This window comes from Rattus norvegicus, chromosome 3, assembly GCF_036323735.1.
Source record: "Rattus norvegicus strain BN/NHsdMcwi chromosome 3, GRCr8, whole genome shotgun sequence".
Taxonomy (NCBI): domain Eukaryota; kingdom Metazoa; phylum Chordata; class Mammalia; order Rodentia; family Muridae; genus Rattus; species Rattus norvegicus.
The window spans coordinates 133674093-133691800 of record NC_086021.1 but is presented as its reverse complement, the minus strand read 5'-3'; the positions used below and the strand labels follow the sequence as shown (position 1 = coordinate 133691800).

The 17708-nt window shown below is 44.0% G+C and overlaps 2 protein-coding genes across 16 annotated transcripts in view; one reads left to right on the top strand and one right to left on the bottom strand.

Annotated features, from left to right (window-relative positions):
• Nucleotides 1-5199, top strand: part of Fam227b (family with sequence similarity 227, member B) — a 159192-nt gene extending 153993 nt beyond the window's left edge. Inside the window, exons 15-17 of the mRNA NM_001013920.2 lie at nt 561-635; nt 1990-2059; nt 4911-5199. Of these exons, the coding sequence (NP_001013942.2) occupies nt 561-635; nt 1990-2059; nt 4911-5180 (415 nt within the window). The 3' untranslated portion in view covers nt 5181-5199. The remainder of the gene's footprint in view (nt 1-560; nt 636-1989; nt 2060-4910) is intronic.
• The window catches only part of Galk2 (galactokinase 2), a 132900-nt gene that overhangs the window by 4623 nt on the left and 110569 nt on the right, over nt 1-17708 (bottom strand). For 9 of the 15 annotated variants that reach the window (XM_039104560.2, XM_039104557.2, XM_017591576.3 and 6 more), the window contains 2 exons: nt 12616-12817; nt 5097-5625 (listed from right to left, as the gene is read on the bottom strand). In XM_039104560.2, the coding sequence (XP_038960488.1) occupies nt 5418-5625; nt 12616-12817 (410 nt within the window). In that variant the 3' untranslated portion in view covers nt 5097-5417. Of the gene's footprint in view, nt 1-5096; nt 5626-8009; nt 8167-12615; nt 12818-17708 lie in introns of those variants that run through there. The other 6 variants (XR_005501815.2, XM_063283324.1, XM_063283323.1 and 3 more) reach the window with 3 other exon arrangements.

The following is a 17708-nucleotide window of genomic DNA, read 5'->3' as shown; positions in this document are numbered from 1 at the left end:
GAACATTTTCTGCTTGTGTTTGAGCTAAGTGCTTGCTCCTAGGCGGTCATGACACTTTTATGTGCTGGAGTTAGGAACAGGCTATGCAAGAATGCCCATGAATTTTTACAAGAAAAATCTGGCATGATTCACCTCATTGTGTCAAGGTAACTGTCTAAAGACTGTTGCCTTGGGGGAAGGAAGGACCAGAGCCAGCTCTGGGTGTGTAATGCTACTCAGGGGCCGGGAATGAAGGAGCAGCCAGAGAGGTCCTACCCAGAATGCAAGACACAGTCTGGACTCCTCTCCCTGTGGGGCCTCAACAACCCACTCCCACACACCCACTTCCAGTGCAAAGCATCCCTGAGAGAAGCAGTGAGGGAGGTCTCAGGTCACACCAGGGGCCTGGCAGCACCACAGGCCCATGCTTCCAAAAGGGACCGTGGGGAGGACTTAGCACACCAGTTGATGTGCTAAGGGGAACAGAGGGCCCATTGATGTATTCTTCCCCACACAGGACCCACTGCTTAATTTTTAAATATTAACTCCAAATGTTTATAGAGTTTATTTATATTTTACAGAGTAAAGCAAAGAATCAAAGACGACATCAAGTTCCTGAAAGAGCAACAGGAACAAATCGACAAGGAGCTTGACCGGTGTGTCTCTCACTTGCCTTGTAGCGCTTAAATCATTAAATCATTTTAATTGACAAATGAATTCAGAGAACCCCACAGTGGGTTTGTTTTGTATTTGGTATCTACAAAGCATTAGATCCTACTTAGCAGTTCATCAGTAGCGATTGTCACCTTTCCTAATGCTGCTGCCCTTTAATACAGTTCAGGTTGGTGACCCCAACCATAAAATTATTTTCATGCTACCTCATACTGTAATTTTTCTACTGTTATGAATGCTATAAATATGTGTTTTCCAATGTCTTAACTGCTCCTGTGGAAAGGGGTTGCTACCCACGGGTTGATCTAAAGCAACACACCAACTCCTTTTATTTTAAAAAAGAAAAAAATCACCCTCCTGCCAACTTAAGTCCTAATTAGTTGTGAATATCTATTTTTACTTCAACTATAGGACTTAACCTATGACTATGTCCTTTCTGGGAAAGACGTAGAAATCTACTGGCTTCTGTGGGACTGCAGCCTTGTGTCACCTCTGTCTCCGCTGCTTCTCTACATGAAAACATGTTGCCCCAGTGGAGCAGGGATAATTTATCTGTTTTAATTTTATTTTATAAATTGTGGTATAGGATGAGAGAGTACAGAGTGCTGAGGTGGGCTGAGGGCCCTCCAAACAGATGCTGCAGCCCTTTAAGCCTCTTCGAGAGACTGAAACTTGGCCAGCCTCTCCTGTAAATGGTCTAGATTCCCAGTAACCAAAGAAAGTCCAACCACCACAAAAGAAAGAAAGAAAGAAAGAAAGAAAGAAAGAAAGAAAGAAAGAAAGAAAGAAAGAAAGAAAGGAAGGAAGGAAGGAAGGAAGGAAGGAAAAGAAAGGTGTTTCTCTATTGAGTAGTTGCAAACCAAAACTTTGAAGATCCTTGGGATCCATCCTCAAGGACCTTGGCCTAGTTCCCACCCTGGCACAAATGAGCCTTAGCCATCTCCTTCTCTTCTTGCCCTATGCCATTGTGTAAAGTCCTCATAAGATCTGGCAGGTAGGGTGATGCTACATGACATGTCTAACTGAAGGGGACAGTCTTCTCCTAGGATGAGAGTCAAAAGGAGGTAGGAAAAAAGGCTTCAAAGAAATGCTTGGATTAAAGGCGTCTGCTTTCTAGCCTTCTATATGAGGTAGTGGCAGGAACTTTGCCTATCTGAACCTGTTTCCTCATTGGTAAAAAGAATAAAAATTACCCCTGCTGACTACAGTTGTAATGAGGTAGGTGATTAACATGTTAATGTGCTCACAAGAGCACACCGCATTCAGTCTTTGCAAATCCTGGTGAGGAGATACCTATGAACAGTCTATTTGCCTAAATGTTTTTCTTTATTCCATTAGGCTCCAAGCAAAGGCTTCCAAAAATCTCCAAGAAGTCAAAAATGATTTTGAAAATTTTCTACATAAGCTGGTAAGTTTCCTCTTTCCTGGAAATAATTGAGAGTTCTCTCCCCTGCCTCTCACATCCAAACCTCACAATGTTTCACTAGCAATGCATGGTCACACCCAAGCTGCAGTGGCAGAAACAACACGTTCTTATCAACTGTCCACTGCAGGGGAGATCATCCATCTCGAGTCATCATAAGCTCATGCCCACTGTCCTCATTTCTTGCTTCTAATATAAATCCCTGAGACCATTTCTGCAGCTAAGACCCCATCAAATGAAATTGGATTAGAAGCTAGAGGAAATTATTGGTGCTTGAAGTTGTATTTTATTGTTTATTAATAATTCAAGAAAGCTACATGATAGCATCGGCTATATGAAAAGAATGTCTCTCACCCTCAACTCACCCAAACACAATAAAGACTGTGACAAGACTCCTAGCAGAACTCAGATGTGAGGAGGAAAGAGGGGTGAGAGAGCTCTTGCCCCTTTTCTGCTTTTCCAAGCCTTCTGAGCAGTCCTGTTAAATTTGAAGGATCATGCTGTCCAAAGGGGGAGGGGAAAGACACCAGCATGCAGGAAACTAGCAGGCTACACTACCTGAGACCAGAGATAGAGAGATCCAGTGTGAATGGTTTCCCCTCTGCAGTCCAGACTCCAGAGCAATCCCACTGGCAACCAGTCTAATAGCAAAAATGGGGCAAGTACGATTCTTGTACAGAAAGGTCCTCGAAGGCACGAAACACTCTTGTGTTTCTCTTAGACACTTAGGATCACTGTCCTTTTTTAAGCATTATTCCTTATTCCCATTTTCTGTTGTATTCCCTACTACTGAACAGTGCCATGAGCTCTTATCACATGTGAGAGCCGCAGCAGTGCACTTTGCAGAGGACATGCTTCTTCATGGGACACACAACTGTCCCTCACCCTTTCTCATCCTTACCTGCAGGAAATCAGTCTTCTCTCAAGCTTCCAACAATAATCCAGACTTAGAGCCCACATTTTCAAGTGCTAATGAGCCAAACAATACATTTGTGGACCAGATGTGGCCTGTTTTCCAGTCTGAACGCTGCCAGTGCAGCTGACAAGATTCCTAAATGCATTTTAAAGCAAAGCCTGCACTCCCAGAGCCTTCCACAGGCTATACCCAGCTTTGCTGGCTTGCACTGCCTATTCACTAGCTTCCAAAGTCTAGCCGTCCTTTAGAGACTTGCTCAAAGTCCATTTATTTATGAAGCGATGCCCTTGGTCCCATCCCTACTCTTCACAGAAGAGATGGGTATGTCCCACAACTTCTAGAACATCAGGTACTGAAGGCAGGTTTGAAACAATCTTAACAATCAGGAAGCTAAACTAGAGTAGAATAGTTTCAGTAGACTCTGTACCTCACCAAAGGCAAAACTCCTAGAAAGACTGGGCTCTCTATAGAGGTGTACACACTGAACACTTCGAATGACTGCGTCCCTGTGGAGGGGTGCACACTGAACATGTAGAAAGACTGAGAAAGACTGAGTCCACATGAAGATATGCACACTGAATATGTAGAAAGACTGAGAAAGACTGAGTCCACATGAAGATATGCACACTGAACATGTAGAAAGACTGAGAAAGACTGAGTCCACATGAAGATATGCACACTGAACATGTAGAAAGACTGAGTCCACATGAAGATATGCACACTGAACATGTAGAAAGACTGAGTCCACATGAAGATATGCACACTGAACATGTAGAAAGACTGAGTCCACATGAAGATATGCACACTGAACATGTAGAAAGACTGAGTCCACATGAAGATATGCACACTGAACATGTTGAAAGACTGAGTCCACATGAAGATATGCACACTGAACATGTTGAAAGACTGAGTCCACATGAAGATATGCACACTGAACATGTTGAAAGACTGAGTCCACATGAAGATATGCACACTGAACATGTAGAAAGACTGAGTCCACATGAAGATATACACACTGAACATGTAGAATTGCTTAACATTTCTATCATATTCCTGTGAAGGAATTGAATGGTGAAAATCATTAAATGGACTAACAGAGCAGTGACACATGATTCAAGTTTGTTTTTTTTTTTTTTTATAGAATTCTAAACCAACCACAAATTAGTTGTGGGGAATACAGGTCATTAAAAATATACAGGATCATAACCTTAAATAAATTCAGATCTTAGATTATTGTGCTTAAGAAAACTCAACACATTTTATACAAGGTTGCTCAGGTATTTAGAAGGAAATGTGTCAGGAGTTGGTTTAGGGTGGATCTTGGTTTCCCAGTGACTTGTCCTTTAAGAAATACTATGGTGTGCCTATGTCTTTTGGAAACAGGCAGGTGAAAACACTCAGTCTCCGAATGCCTCTTAATGGGCCAACATAATCATAAGAAACAAAAACCATAGTGATTCCAGCCACAATACAAGCTACCTCTGTCACCTTAGTCTTTTAGCAAAACCTTCTTTCATTTCCCTATCCTACCAAAGTAACTTAGAAAAGGCTTCTGGAAGTCTGTCATTGGTCTGTCACCATGTGACCAGCCAGACACTTCTGCCCTAACTGCACCACTGTCAATGTCAGTTCACACTTTAGACTATTCACCCAACCTGTATCCTGCACATCTAGAGGACAGGTAAACACAAACAGGCCTTGCCAGGCAGCACAAGAGGGATGTGAGGGGTGGGTGGGACTGCCAGGATGGAAAGGCATCAGACAAGTGGTAGTGCTAGTGGGAAGAAACCCTCTGAGATCTATCTTTTGGCCCCTCCTCCCAAAGTGACCCTCACCATCTTCAGAGATGTAGAAATCTGACATTCAAGTGTACTCGGTGTGTCTAGTCTGCAAACCCTTAGCTATGCACTTTGTTCCTAGCGTGTTGAGGCTAAACTCAAAGAGGAATACAGAGGATCAGCATCACCATCGGAGTCGCTACAGTCACTGCAGTCACCAAATTCATCGTTGTCATCCCCTGCCATGTCAGAAGACTTCAACTCTGTGGAAGAAGGAGGGCTAAAGGAAGCCAGGAGCGACCACTATTTAAGAACAACACACAGTTCATTCAGCTCTATCAATTTAATTGGAGGAGAGTGTACAACTAAAAGTACATTTTGCTGTTCATCTTTAAAATCTTCACATCAATAAATCTTAATCATACTTCAAAGATGTAAGCATATCCTTGGCTCTGATTCATAAAAATACATGGAAGAAGGAAAAGAAGTCATCACGAAGCCTCGTTTTCCATTTCTTTGGAAATGCACCTTGATAATAGCAATCATACTTCACAACACAAAATAGAAAGGGGGCTGATTTACTGTGGCACAGGAAGTCCTGCCAGCTCCAGAATGCCTGAAATAGTTTCTCTGAGATGTTTGACATTGTTTAGGCCTCAAGGAAAACCAAGGCCCCACCTCCAGGCTTGGTAGCAAACAAGCTATGCTTCTCCCGAGCCAGGCGGGACATGTTCCCCTGGTAGTAAGCCTCATGCACGCTTGCGAGGAAGCTGGACAGCGTGTCAGCAGGCACGAGGGACACAGTGCAGCCTCCCCATCCGGCTCCAGTAAGTCGTGAGCCTTTGGCCCCAAACTTCCTAAAACAACGAGAAAACAAAGCATTATCACCAATAAGCAAAAATAATAGCAATTTACTTGATACAGAACACATCCTCTTCCCGGATTCTGTGAAAAGAATGTTGGGGTGGGGGTAGTCATGAATTCCAAGCTTTAAGAAATATATATTGGTGTCTCAAGAGATAGCTCAGAAAGGAGCATCTTCCACTCAAGCAGACACATAAAGGTTGGGCCCTGCAGCCCAGATCTGTAAGCGCAGCGTTGGTAAGAAGAAATAGAGACAGGCATGTCCCTGAAGCTCAGGAGTCAGCCAGTCTAACAGAATTAGGGGCTCTCTGTTCTGCAGAGACTATCTCAAAAAGTAAGGTGGGGAAATAGAATTTTAAAAACATATAAGATAGCTATGGGGGTTGGGGATTTAGCTCAGTGGTAGAGCGCTTGCCTAGCAAGCGCAAGGCCCTGGGTTCGGTCCCCAGCTCCGAAAAAAAAGAAAAGAAAAAAAAAAAGATAGAGAGCTATGGATAAAGATTGCCTTTGATCTCTACACACATGTACACTCTCACACGTGTAGATGCCACAGACACAAGAAATATAAATTAATATAATTTACAAGTTTTTTTCCTAGCACTCAGGACGGAGAACTTTTTTTGGTGACATCTGGAGCTACTCAGTGCTACTGAAGGCAAATAATAACTGTCACCAGTGCCTGCCCTACAGACCAGAGTCACCGCCGAAGGCTGGATCCCGTACAGCCACACACCAACCACGTGAAACTTGTGTAGCAAGGCTCTAGTCAGTTAGGAAAGGAAGTAAGAAGATGGACAGTGGATATAAATGACACAGGGAATCAGAGGGTCACCTCAAAAGAGGGTAAATCAAAATCACTGTTACAGCATTGGACATTGGAAATCCCTAGAGCTGTTTCAGCTGCATTCTGTTTATTGTTGAGAGAGGAGAGTTATGCATGTGTACATGTTTCTGTATGTACACATTACAGGTATGTACCACAGCGGTCAACATCTGGTTCCTCCCTCCACTGTTCACCACTTCATTTTTGAAGCAGGGACTCTCACTAAACATGAAGCTCACTGATTCTTCAAGGCCAGTTGCCCAACATGCCCCAGAGAGCCTTCTGCCTTCACTCAACAATGCTCGCTAAGACTGCAGTGTTGGCTGCTTATTACTCGTGGATGTTCATGTGGGTGCTGAGACTACCAAGCCAGGTCCCGTGATTGCACAGCAGGCACTTTACTGATGAGCCACCTCCAACCTGCTCTCCGCTGTGTTCATAAAGCTTACCCATTTACACACTGACATTACACTAGGGCTAAGGGCTGGGCATGCAGCTCAGCAGTCAAAAGCATGCTAGCATGTATGAGGTCTGGATCCAATACCTAACACCACAGTGAGAGAAAAAACCAGTCCCTTAGAACTGACAGTCTAGGTTTATTCTGCATAAATTTATTAGCACAGAACCTATTAGTAAACTCTAGGTTGGTTGGTTGGCTTGCATAATGATTAATGGAAAATTATGCAAACCTTCCCAAAAATGGGTGGTGATCCTAACTGTGTATACCATCTTCCCTGAACTTTCTGGGACTAAGCCAACAAGCAGACCCACCTTTGCCAGTAAATGAAATGTTCACTGAGAGGGAGGCAACTATATAAACTACTATGTAGCCAGAAACGTCTCGCCATTAGTCTGCCATAGTCTCAGACCTTAGAACTGACCTAGTGCAAAAGCCTTAAACAGAACCAAAGGATCAGTTCCCTTTCAAATATGTAATTTATGCTAAAAAAAAACAAAACAAAAAAACAAAAAAAACCACTTCCAATTATTTTTCCTAATGAAATTTACTCCAAATTAGTAATAAATTTAAAACTTCATAATTAATTTAGCCCAATTCTGTCCCCCTTTCCCTTCCACTTCCTGGAAAACATCACTACAATGAATAGATAGATCATTACCCCTCCTCCAGGAAGTCAGGATTTCTACACATTAGCTACTCACTTTTCCCCTGGCAATGTTCTCCAGTGACTGAACCATTTGTTTTCTTCAAATGCATTTTTCTTAAGTGTGAAAAACGTGCTTACAATCATAAAAGGTTACCAAACTTCTGATGACCTCAAATAACAGCTTATATAGCTTTCTAGCTGAATTTGGCCCAAACTCCCATCATCCAGGCTGAAAAGCTGCTTTAATTATGAGATTCTAGAATGGTCTTTACTCCTAAGATAGAAAAGGGCCTGTTTGTAGTTTGTTGAATTAAAGGAGAAACTTTGCCATAGGAGGCCCCATCGAACACTACCATAGCTGAAGAAGGCAGGAGAAATTGGAGGCTCCTTGAAGTATATAGAATCCTTAAAGCCAACTGCAGCCTGCTCTAGATGACGGTGTGCCCACCTGATGCTCTGTTAGCAAAAGTCACCAGATCTTTAACTGCCTTCCACGGGCCATTTAGGGATATTTTCATACACTTCTTTCCTGAATAGTTTGAACAGAGTGGTGGGGAACAGGTGGAAGGCATAGGATGGATGGTTCCAGTAAGTTTGAGGTCAACCTGTTCCAGGACAGACAGAAATACATAGTGAGAGCCTGTCTCAAAACATTTACAAAAAGAAAAAAAAATTATTTCAAAAGAAAGTCATTTCTGGTCTAGCTGCAAGAGATCCACTTTCCCAAACTTTCTGTCAGTTCACACTGAGCTCTGCATCCTCCGTCTGCACTGTGGCCACTCTGCCTGATGCGGAAGAGAACGGGCTCAATTCTATCACCCCAAGTCCAAATTCATCAGAACTCAAGATTTTCATCTTTTCTCTTTTTTTAAAATCTTTGTTGTTGCTGCTGTTTTAAACAGAGTGAAGATCCATGGAGTTAAGTGGGTAGGGGTGTAAGGAGAATCTGGGAAGAGCTGAGAGACAGAAAATAATATGATCAAAATATACTGTATATGAAATTTAAAAAGAAAAACATCAACAACATGGCTGTTCACAAACCAAAGTAATTTTATCAGGAGCCAGCAGACTGCCTTGTTCAGCTGCACACACACATACATGAGCACACACACACACACACGCATGAATGCATGCACGCACTCACACACAGAAAACAACAGAGAGAAAGTGAGAGGCAGAGAAGTCTGACAGCACTGTTTCTCATTGGCTCTTAAAGTGCCCTTTGCATGTCTCTGAAACTACAAGAAAGGTCTAAGTTGGGAGCCCAACAAAGGCGTTAAATCAAGAAGAAAATATAGATGAGCCAAGGCTGTTTAATAAACTTTTTTATATTTGAAGTTCCAAGAAAATAGTAAAATTTAAAAACATATCTCCTTCACTACAACAGATCAGAGTAGAAACAGGAAAATTGCAAGAAACAACCCTATAGCATGTGAAATCTCCCACAGGCCACTGTGCAAAGGAGGAGAATGGTATAAAAAAGGATTGTCAATGCAACGACTTCACACAGCAAAGGGCTGGGAGGAAACCAGACCTGAATGCTGGCCCGTTACATTCTACTCAAATGTCCTGCTTTCAGCTAAGGGGGCTGATCATAAAGCTCTGAACAGGTATAAGGCATCAGGGGTGGAGGGGTAGGAATAGGTAGGGGAGGATAGAAAGACCCAACTGCTACAAAGTTGAAAGGGAGAAAAACAGCAAATTATGCCTTGCATTTCAAATTAAGTATTGGTCTCTGGGAGGGCTGGCTTATAAAAGTATGTTTTATTCAAACAGAGCTCTCATATCTATCCCTGGGATGAACGTAGCTCTGGTGTTCTGGTAGGCTGTAACAGATGCAGCTGGATATTAAAGTGCAGATATTATGTTGGATAAATATGCACAATGTTCAGTGTCTACTTCACTGCAAAGAGTCCCAGTTTCTTCTCATTGGAAACAGGTGATCACTCAGGAAACAAACCCTCCAGCATAATTTCTACAAGGTTTATAGTTAGACTACAGACTTTTTTCAGATGGCTTTGGAGTCAAGAAACTGCAGTCTTCCAAAGCTGCTGATGTAAGAAAGAATGAGAAAACATGTCAGCAGATTTGTTTTAGAACATCAAAGGCCACTGAGAAGCAGTCCTTTTGTGGAGCAAATTGAGTGTATAGTGTATCAGTGTCCCTAAAATTCCTTCCCAGGAAGAGACTATGCAGCACAGGTACCCCTCCAAAGGTCCCAACAACAATCAGAGGTTTGGTTTCTCCAATGTTCACTCGGTAGGAACAGTCAATGAGTTTATTTGGCTTCTTAATATAGCAGGTAAGGAATTCCTTACAGAGGTGTGTGTGCTCAAGTGTTCCCCCAAAAGCCTTTCCTCCGTTGGTGAGAGCTTCCCCTTTGCCTATGGGAAGTCAGCCCTCTAGTCTTCCCATACCTTTATAAGCTAGCCCTCCCAGAGACCAAGTACAATTAGGGCAGAGTGGGATGTGGCTGGATACTCACTGAGGGTTTGTGACCCTGCCATGCCCTCCACTGGGGGCTACAGCCAACCAGCCCAACTAAAATAACCTTGCATGCTGTCATAGGCGAATGCCCCAAGATGGCTGTAGACAACGGTCAGTCACTCACAACACTCTAGAGTGAAGTCATTTGCCTAAAGAGCTATGAGTCCCCAGAACAGGTACAGTGGCACTCTTCCTGCTCCATGGCAGGGCATGGAGGTCAGCGTGTGACCCAGAGAAAGACCACACATCTATGACTTTGACTTGGGGAGGAGGCTGATCAGCCCAGCTATGGGATGAGGGCTGCGGGAAGACTTCTAAAGAGAGCGGAGCAAAGGAATGTCTGCACCCACTCTCATCCTGAGACATTTGTCTTCCTTAATAGCGGGCAGTAACAGCAATAATACAGGGAGGAATCCTTTCTAATTTCAACAAGTGGCCAACAGGAACTTTTTTCCCCTCAAGGAACCAATAACAAATGAGCTGACCCACATGACTTGGCTTTAAAACTATTCTGTGTTCCTCAGGAAATTCTACATTAAAATTTAAATTTACAGTTTGTTCATTTAAAATAGACATTTTATAATTGGGCAAAGAGTTCCTTCTTCATTATTTCATCTCATCTAATAAAAATTCTAACATTAACTTAATTTAAAAAATCAACCTAACTACATAAGTGCAATTTCCTTCTGGTTTTCTTTTCTTTCTTGACAGGGTCTCATCCTGCGGCTCCTGGCTGGACAGGAGGGGCTCTTATGTAGCTACAGTTGGCCTCCAACTCCCAGTAGTTTTCATGCTAAGCCTCAGGAGCACACACATTCAGCCCTTGGGCCTTCTTTTGTGTTTTAAACTGATTTTTCTCTTGATGAGCAGAAAAAAATGTCCTCTATGCTGTCTTATTGACTATTGAGGACCACTTTGGAAATGTGGTCTAGCTCAGGTCACACAAACCTCCAGTGTGGGGATTCTGTGGTGATATCCTAGCCACTCAAGCTCTATTCCCACACATTTCTCAATGAAAAAAACACCAGCAGTCCTCTTGGTTCCTTCCTCTCCTCCCACAGAGCAATGGTGGCAATGATCTAGAACCCTTCCTTCAACCATATCTAGGACAGACTCAACTATCACATCCATTGCCCTTTTCTCTTCTGGAAGCCAGACTCCTTCCTCCAGTTGACAGGGTCATGTAGTGTGACTCCGTCACACAGCTGATGAGGCCAATGTAGCTTTCAGACTTCACCTGTTCTCTCTCCCTCCTTCCCCGCGGCACCTCACACATAACAGCCTGTCTGCTTGTTCCCTCAGGTCTTCTGTGCCTGTTGCTTCCTTAGAGAAGCCTTCTCCAACCACTCCACATAAAGGCTCTGCCTTCAACCCCAGCAGTCACTGTCCCTTCCAGCCTCTGTCTGCAACACTTATCACAAGCAATCAAATTATTTTTTAATCATCACTAATCTCTTTGCCCACAGAAATGCTGGTGGCCATTCAAGGAGAAGAAAGTGCACTGGAAAATTCCAGGAGGCTGGCAGATCCCAGCCATATTGTTTCTGGGAGGATTCAAAGTCCCCTCCCCCTTCCAAGCCAAGACAACTTATTCCTCATTTCTATATAAATCATCCCACTTCCTCTTATGTCCAAGACTGAACAGTATTTGTCTCTTCCATTTATTGGGCCCTTGATGCTTTTTTTATTTAAAATAAAACGGGCTCTGGAAGGGGTTTTGGCAATTAGTGAGTATATGCTGACGTCGTCGTCGACAGGAAGTGCCTCAGCCATGCTCTGTGCAAGCTCCTGGCCAGGCCAGGCAGGTTCCACTGCCATCTGTGATCCACTCTAGCTGCTGGGTTTAAACTTTCTGACTGGGTGTGGCATGAGCCTGGTAAGCCACAGGCGCCAAGTGCCTAATTACATTTCCCTGGCTAGCTGCGTGCAGGGCTGTGTCATCGTCAGAGTGAGCTAACGTGGGTCATTTGATTCCCCTCCAATTTCCCTTTCAATTCTCCAAGGTCAGTGTGGGACCTCCCTGGGAAGGACTCTAGCATCCCCATTGTTGCACAATTACAGGGAGGTCTGGAGATTTTGAGAGAGGCTCTCTCTACACTTCTGTCTTAGCCAAGTTTATAAACTGGCCTTTCTTTGGTCTTTATTTCCCCTAATTGCCCAAAATAAATATGGCAGCTCAAGAGGAGCTTTCCAGGTGATTCTCCCAGCCCACCTCCCCCAGCAGAACTCTCAAGGTCAAGACCCTCTTTTGGCTCTCTCCAGAACAGAACTCCATTAGGTTCCTAAGGGTTTCTGAAACACATAAAATGCCAATGTCAGAGAAAAGCTGCCTGAGGGTTCTAACCAGCTAACACTGACACTGGCTCCAGATGGAATTCTGAGCCCCAGAAGGCCAGGTCTCACAGCACCCGCAGGCCTGCAGGAAGAACATGGGGGCTCTGTATCATGAGCACTGGGGTCCTCATATAGGAAGGACCCGTGTAAGGTATGAGACTACGGCCTTTTTGTAATTGAAAGAGCATTCCCTGGTGGCATGTCTTGGCTCCCACACGGCCCTCTCAGCTCACCGGCAGATGTCCACTAGCTGATCCAATTCCGGGCAGCTGCACTCATACATGTCCCGGCAGCTTCTGTGGCTCTGGTTCATCAGCTCGCCCAGCAGCTGGACGGCGTTGTCTGGTGCTGCTTCGCACACCTGCTTGAACTGCAGCACACGTGCAGCCTCACTGTACACATGCTTGGCCCGCTGGTAGAGCTTGAAGGTGAGTTCTGAAGAAGGAGAAACATGGGGAAAGAGATAAGAAAGGGTTACAGGACTACACAGTACCAAGAAAGACCGTGTGTGTGTGTGTGTGTGTGTGTGTGTGTGTGTGTGTGTGTCTAAAACATATAATTTTAATGCCTTCCATTTCTGTCTTCACTGTCAGTACCTAGGGTTTTCAGTAGGTCTCTATTTCACTGAGTTTGTTACTGATAAAAACCATCTACTGGTAAATCAATTTCACTTTTTTCTGAATATTGATCTAAGATCTTCCTCTTTCACTCAACACACCCAGTCTCACACACACACACACACACACACACACACACACACACACACGCACACGCACACGCACACACACGCACACACTCGTACACCAAACCTTTCCAAGGCTCAGGATAGGCGGCAGTATGAAGATGTCAGCTGCTTTAAAGGCACAACCTCATATCACTTACAGCAGCTTGGAGAGATGAGAAGAACTATTAACAGATGGCAGAGAACCCTGCCCATGGGTGGAAGAACAGGCCACGGCTGTCCCACCTAATGCCCTGTTCTCTCCAGTGTGCCTCACCAGAAAAGCCTCCTGGAGATGCAGTTCAGTAATAATGTTTATAGAAAGGTATCCCAGTACACGAGCAGACTTGTTGGGGAGGAGATGGGAGACAGAACTTAATGTGAAGATATGAAAATTCATTATATACATGTATGGAACTGTCAAATAGTTGTAGAGAAACAGATAAGCACAACTTTTTCTATGCATATGTAATTTTATTTATATTTAATATACAGCTATATGTTACAGTATTATTTATCATAGCCAAAATATAAACACTCTAAATAGCTAATAAGGGAAAACCTTCTGAAAAAACATAAATGCTACATTCATTTAAAAAAACCACTGTGGCTATTAAAACTCAAATACTTGGACAATTTGCTACACAGAGGGAAATGACAACACAATAGCCTGTGTATAACTGGCACTAACACACATGCACATGTATGTGCATGCTGCCTACAGAAACATGCTGACTATATGTCAACAGTGCTCATCTCTGAGACCTATCACAGACAAACGTATTACCCTCTGGGGACGGCTCTGATCTGCAGCATCCTCAACGCCTGTCAGCTGCAGCAACCCAAACCTATCCGCGCGCACCGGCTGCATCCTGTTTGGCTCATTCCTGGGGCCTTCCTGAGGCTGTGAAACACTCGGACTCATGTGGGAGGTTGGTGCGGTTCGTGAGTCTCAGGTGAACTGCTAGGAAAGAGCCAGGGACGTGAGTGGGAGGCCACCAGCTGTGACAACCATCTGTGCCTCAATTTCCTACCTCTGTGGGCTCTATTTCCTGGTCTCGGAAATGAGATTTACTTCTCAGGAGTTTCTGGCTCTGTCCTTTGATAACTGGGAGAGAAACTTCCTCTCTGCATGACCTTTCCATGTCCCTGAAAGCTGCCCCAGTGTGGGGAGGACTTCTGTGACCGCTGCTTCTGTCTGTACCCTGAGTTCCCAGTCCCACAGGTGGACCAGTAGGGATCACAAGAGAGGGTTCCTTGCTGTCTAAAAGCTGAGGGATGGGAGAAAATCAGCAAGAAATGAGAGGGAAGAGAGGAAGCACAAAGATTTATCCCTTGGCTGTTACATAATATCTTTGCCTTGGTCACACCTTCCTTTAACCTGCATTTGAGTCAACACTGACAGTGTGCTCCTGTCAGTTACTGCTCAGTCCACAGCCATTTTCTCACTGTTTACCAAGTCCATGCTCAATCCCAGTGGGACCCCTTCCTTCAGCCAAACTGCCCCATCTGTAGTTGCTCTAACAGTCTTTGCTTCTGGATATACTCATTCATCACAGACAGAACCGCTTTTTGCCCTCTCTCTCTATGTCAAAGCGTTACCTCATTCTGAAGGCTCGGATTACGTTTTACATCATCCTTGGGGCCAGGGGGCTTGGCTGGAAAGAATTTGTACCATGCTCACAGGCCATGTGCTCATCGTGGTTAATTCTCAGAGCTCTCTGCAAAGGTTTCGCAGAGTCTCGAAGTCAGACCTTGAATTTCTTAGCTCCATGCACCCACAAAGCAATGCTCACTCCATATCACCTCAACTGTGCCTTTCAGGGCAGAGTCCGGTGGGTTAGGGTTAATTAAAGGAAATTGGGACTTTTCGAAATCAAACTGCTTTCGTGTGCTTTGTGTAAGAGAAGGAAGCGAAGGAGCTGCTGTTGACCGTTTAACTGTATTGAGACAGAGGAAAGGGGCAAGCAGTGGGGTTCCCTTTATTACAGAATCTGTAACTGCTGACACCTAGTGTGGTTGAAAATAAAAGAGAGAGAGGGAGAGAGAGAAGCCACTGGTTAAATATAAGTGGGGAGACACAAAACATGTTTTGTTCCGTTGGTAGTCAGGTCATATGAGTCGCCCACACTATGCTATCAATTTGCCGACTCTACAGTCAGCACCACAGAAATAGGAAATGGTTTATTCTAGGACAGTGTCAAAACATCCCAAGGAGTCAGGGGAATCTTTACCAACAAAACCCTGGCAGATAGCCTCTGCAGAAACACATCATTTGGAGAAATAGCAAGGGGAATGTTGGCAGCCACATCTCCAAATCAGAAAGGAAAAGGTAAAGCAAACAGACACGTCATGGTCTGAAAGAGAAAGGTTTCCCATTGGCTCATGCGATGGGACTCAGTGTCCAGGTGGTGGTGCTACCTGGAGGATTGATTCTTATGAAATCCTGAGGAAGGGAACTCCATCCCTGGGGCAGGCTTTGGGAACTCACAGCCTTGTCCACTTCAGCTACTTCTCTGCTTCCTGTGCAGAGAAAAGCTGAGCAACTGTCATGGACACTCTAACCCATAAGCCAAAATGAACTCTTCTCTAAGCTGTCTTTGGCCATGGTGTTTTAACACAGCCACAAAAAAGGAGCTGATGCAGGTGGTCCCAAGACAGTGCCAATTGCTTTCTTCAGACATGTTTAATACAACACGAGTTGTAGAGTGTATATCATGAAAGGAAAGAAAATGGCGTTGGCAACTGTACTTCAATATTATTATACTTCATAAAGCATGAAGTTAGAAGGCAGTGTACATGTGTACTTATGAGTACACACACATGTATGTATGTATGTATGTATGTATGTATATATGTTATGTATGTAACAATGATTAATAGAAAAGGAGGCCATGAATTCGAAAAAGAACAAGGTTGGGTATATAGGACAGTTTGAGGGTAGGAAATAGAAGGGGAAATTATGCAACTATATTATAATTCCAAAGTTTTTTAAAATAAAAATAGGAAAAAATACAAATAAAAATAAAACAAAAATTGGGGTCGAAACAAAAACTTTAGAATACTAACTTTAAGGTTCCATATGTTTCAGTTTTACTTTTGAATGACGTCACCTCCCACAGTCGTAGAATCACCCCCTTATCCCATAGCTAAAGAACCCCGAGTTTCCAGGCCCATTGCACTCTACAGCTGTATCAAGGGAGACCATGAAACCACACCTCTGTGAATGCAGAGCATGCTGACTGGGTGACAGGTCCCTGCATCCTGCTGCAGTGTGAAAACATTAAATGTCAGTAGGATAGGCCCATGCAGATAGCACAGTGGACAACACACCAGCGCAAGTTACCACCTTCCTTATCCTTGTCAACTGCTATCCTGATGAAGTATTACAGATAGATTATACATGACCTAAATTTTTCTCCTTACCTATTTAACTATAACCCTTCGTAAAATAAGGATCTACTGCCTTATCAACCTAACACAATTACCCTGGCTTCCCTAAGGTCTTGGGTAGCCAGTCCTTGGTTCAGTTTTTCCAGGTGTCCCCATTTAAATTCCAGTTGGTTTTCAAACAAAAGTCACCATTCCAGAAGAGATCTGACTCTCCCTCCCTAAGCCGTGGTATGGCCTCTGGTAGGTTACTCATCCGCCATATGCAAATAGACAGCGCTAATTGGTCTCAGTGAGTTATACTAAGGGGAGGGGCTACAAAGTTGGAAGAAGAATGTGATTGGGTACAGTGGGAGGAGTTGGAGAGGGAAAGAGAAGAGAGAGGCAGATAAGTTTAAAATCCTTGCAAGAAATTCTCCAAGAATAAATGCATAGTTTTAAAACCTCACTCACAATTCAGTCATTCTTCCTAGAGTGTGATAGCTGTGCATATCTCAGGGGCGCATCCTTAAGAAAACTCAGTGTACTCCACTAGGAAGACTCCATTTTCTACTTTCCTGTCTAACAACACACTCCATTAGCATTAGACATTTTCCTTGAGTGAATGTTCTTGACGTAAAAGCATCCAGAGAGGTTTTCTTTATTAAACACTCAGATGCTTTCACTGTGATAAGAAACAGTCAAGAGAGCAAGTGCCACACACTACTACACCCCGAAGCCCTGGCCGCTACTGTGTCTCCTGGGCAATTGTCAGCAGCAAGCCCTCTCAGTGGGAGTGTCTAACAGGCCTTCTGCTGGGCCTCTGAAGGAGTGTGTGTGTGTGTGTGTGTGAGTGTGTGAGTGTGTGTGTGTGTGTGTGTGTGTGCACACGTGTGTGACCTGCCATAGCTCCTGTCCCTCAACAGCAGTAACTCAGACAGCAAGGGAGAGGGGCAGAGGGCATCTGTTTTCACTCACAGCATTATGATCAAGCCTAAGGCTCCAGCAGATTCACAGACCACCCTACAGGAGGGAAGCAGTTCTTTGTTGGCTGGGTGTCACAGCTGCCCTCTGGTATATGTTCATTGAGCTCTTGTGTGCAGATACCAAAACATGGGCGAGCATCTGCCGTGCTGTCAGTTAGCCATCTGTCCATGGCTCTCATAACCCTTACAGGAGAAAGAGAGCCACCTCTTACTGTGTTCATGCCTTCAAGCTCTGACAGTCGGTATGGCT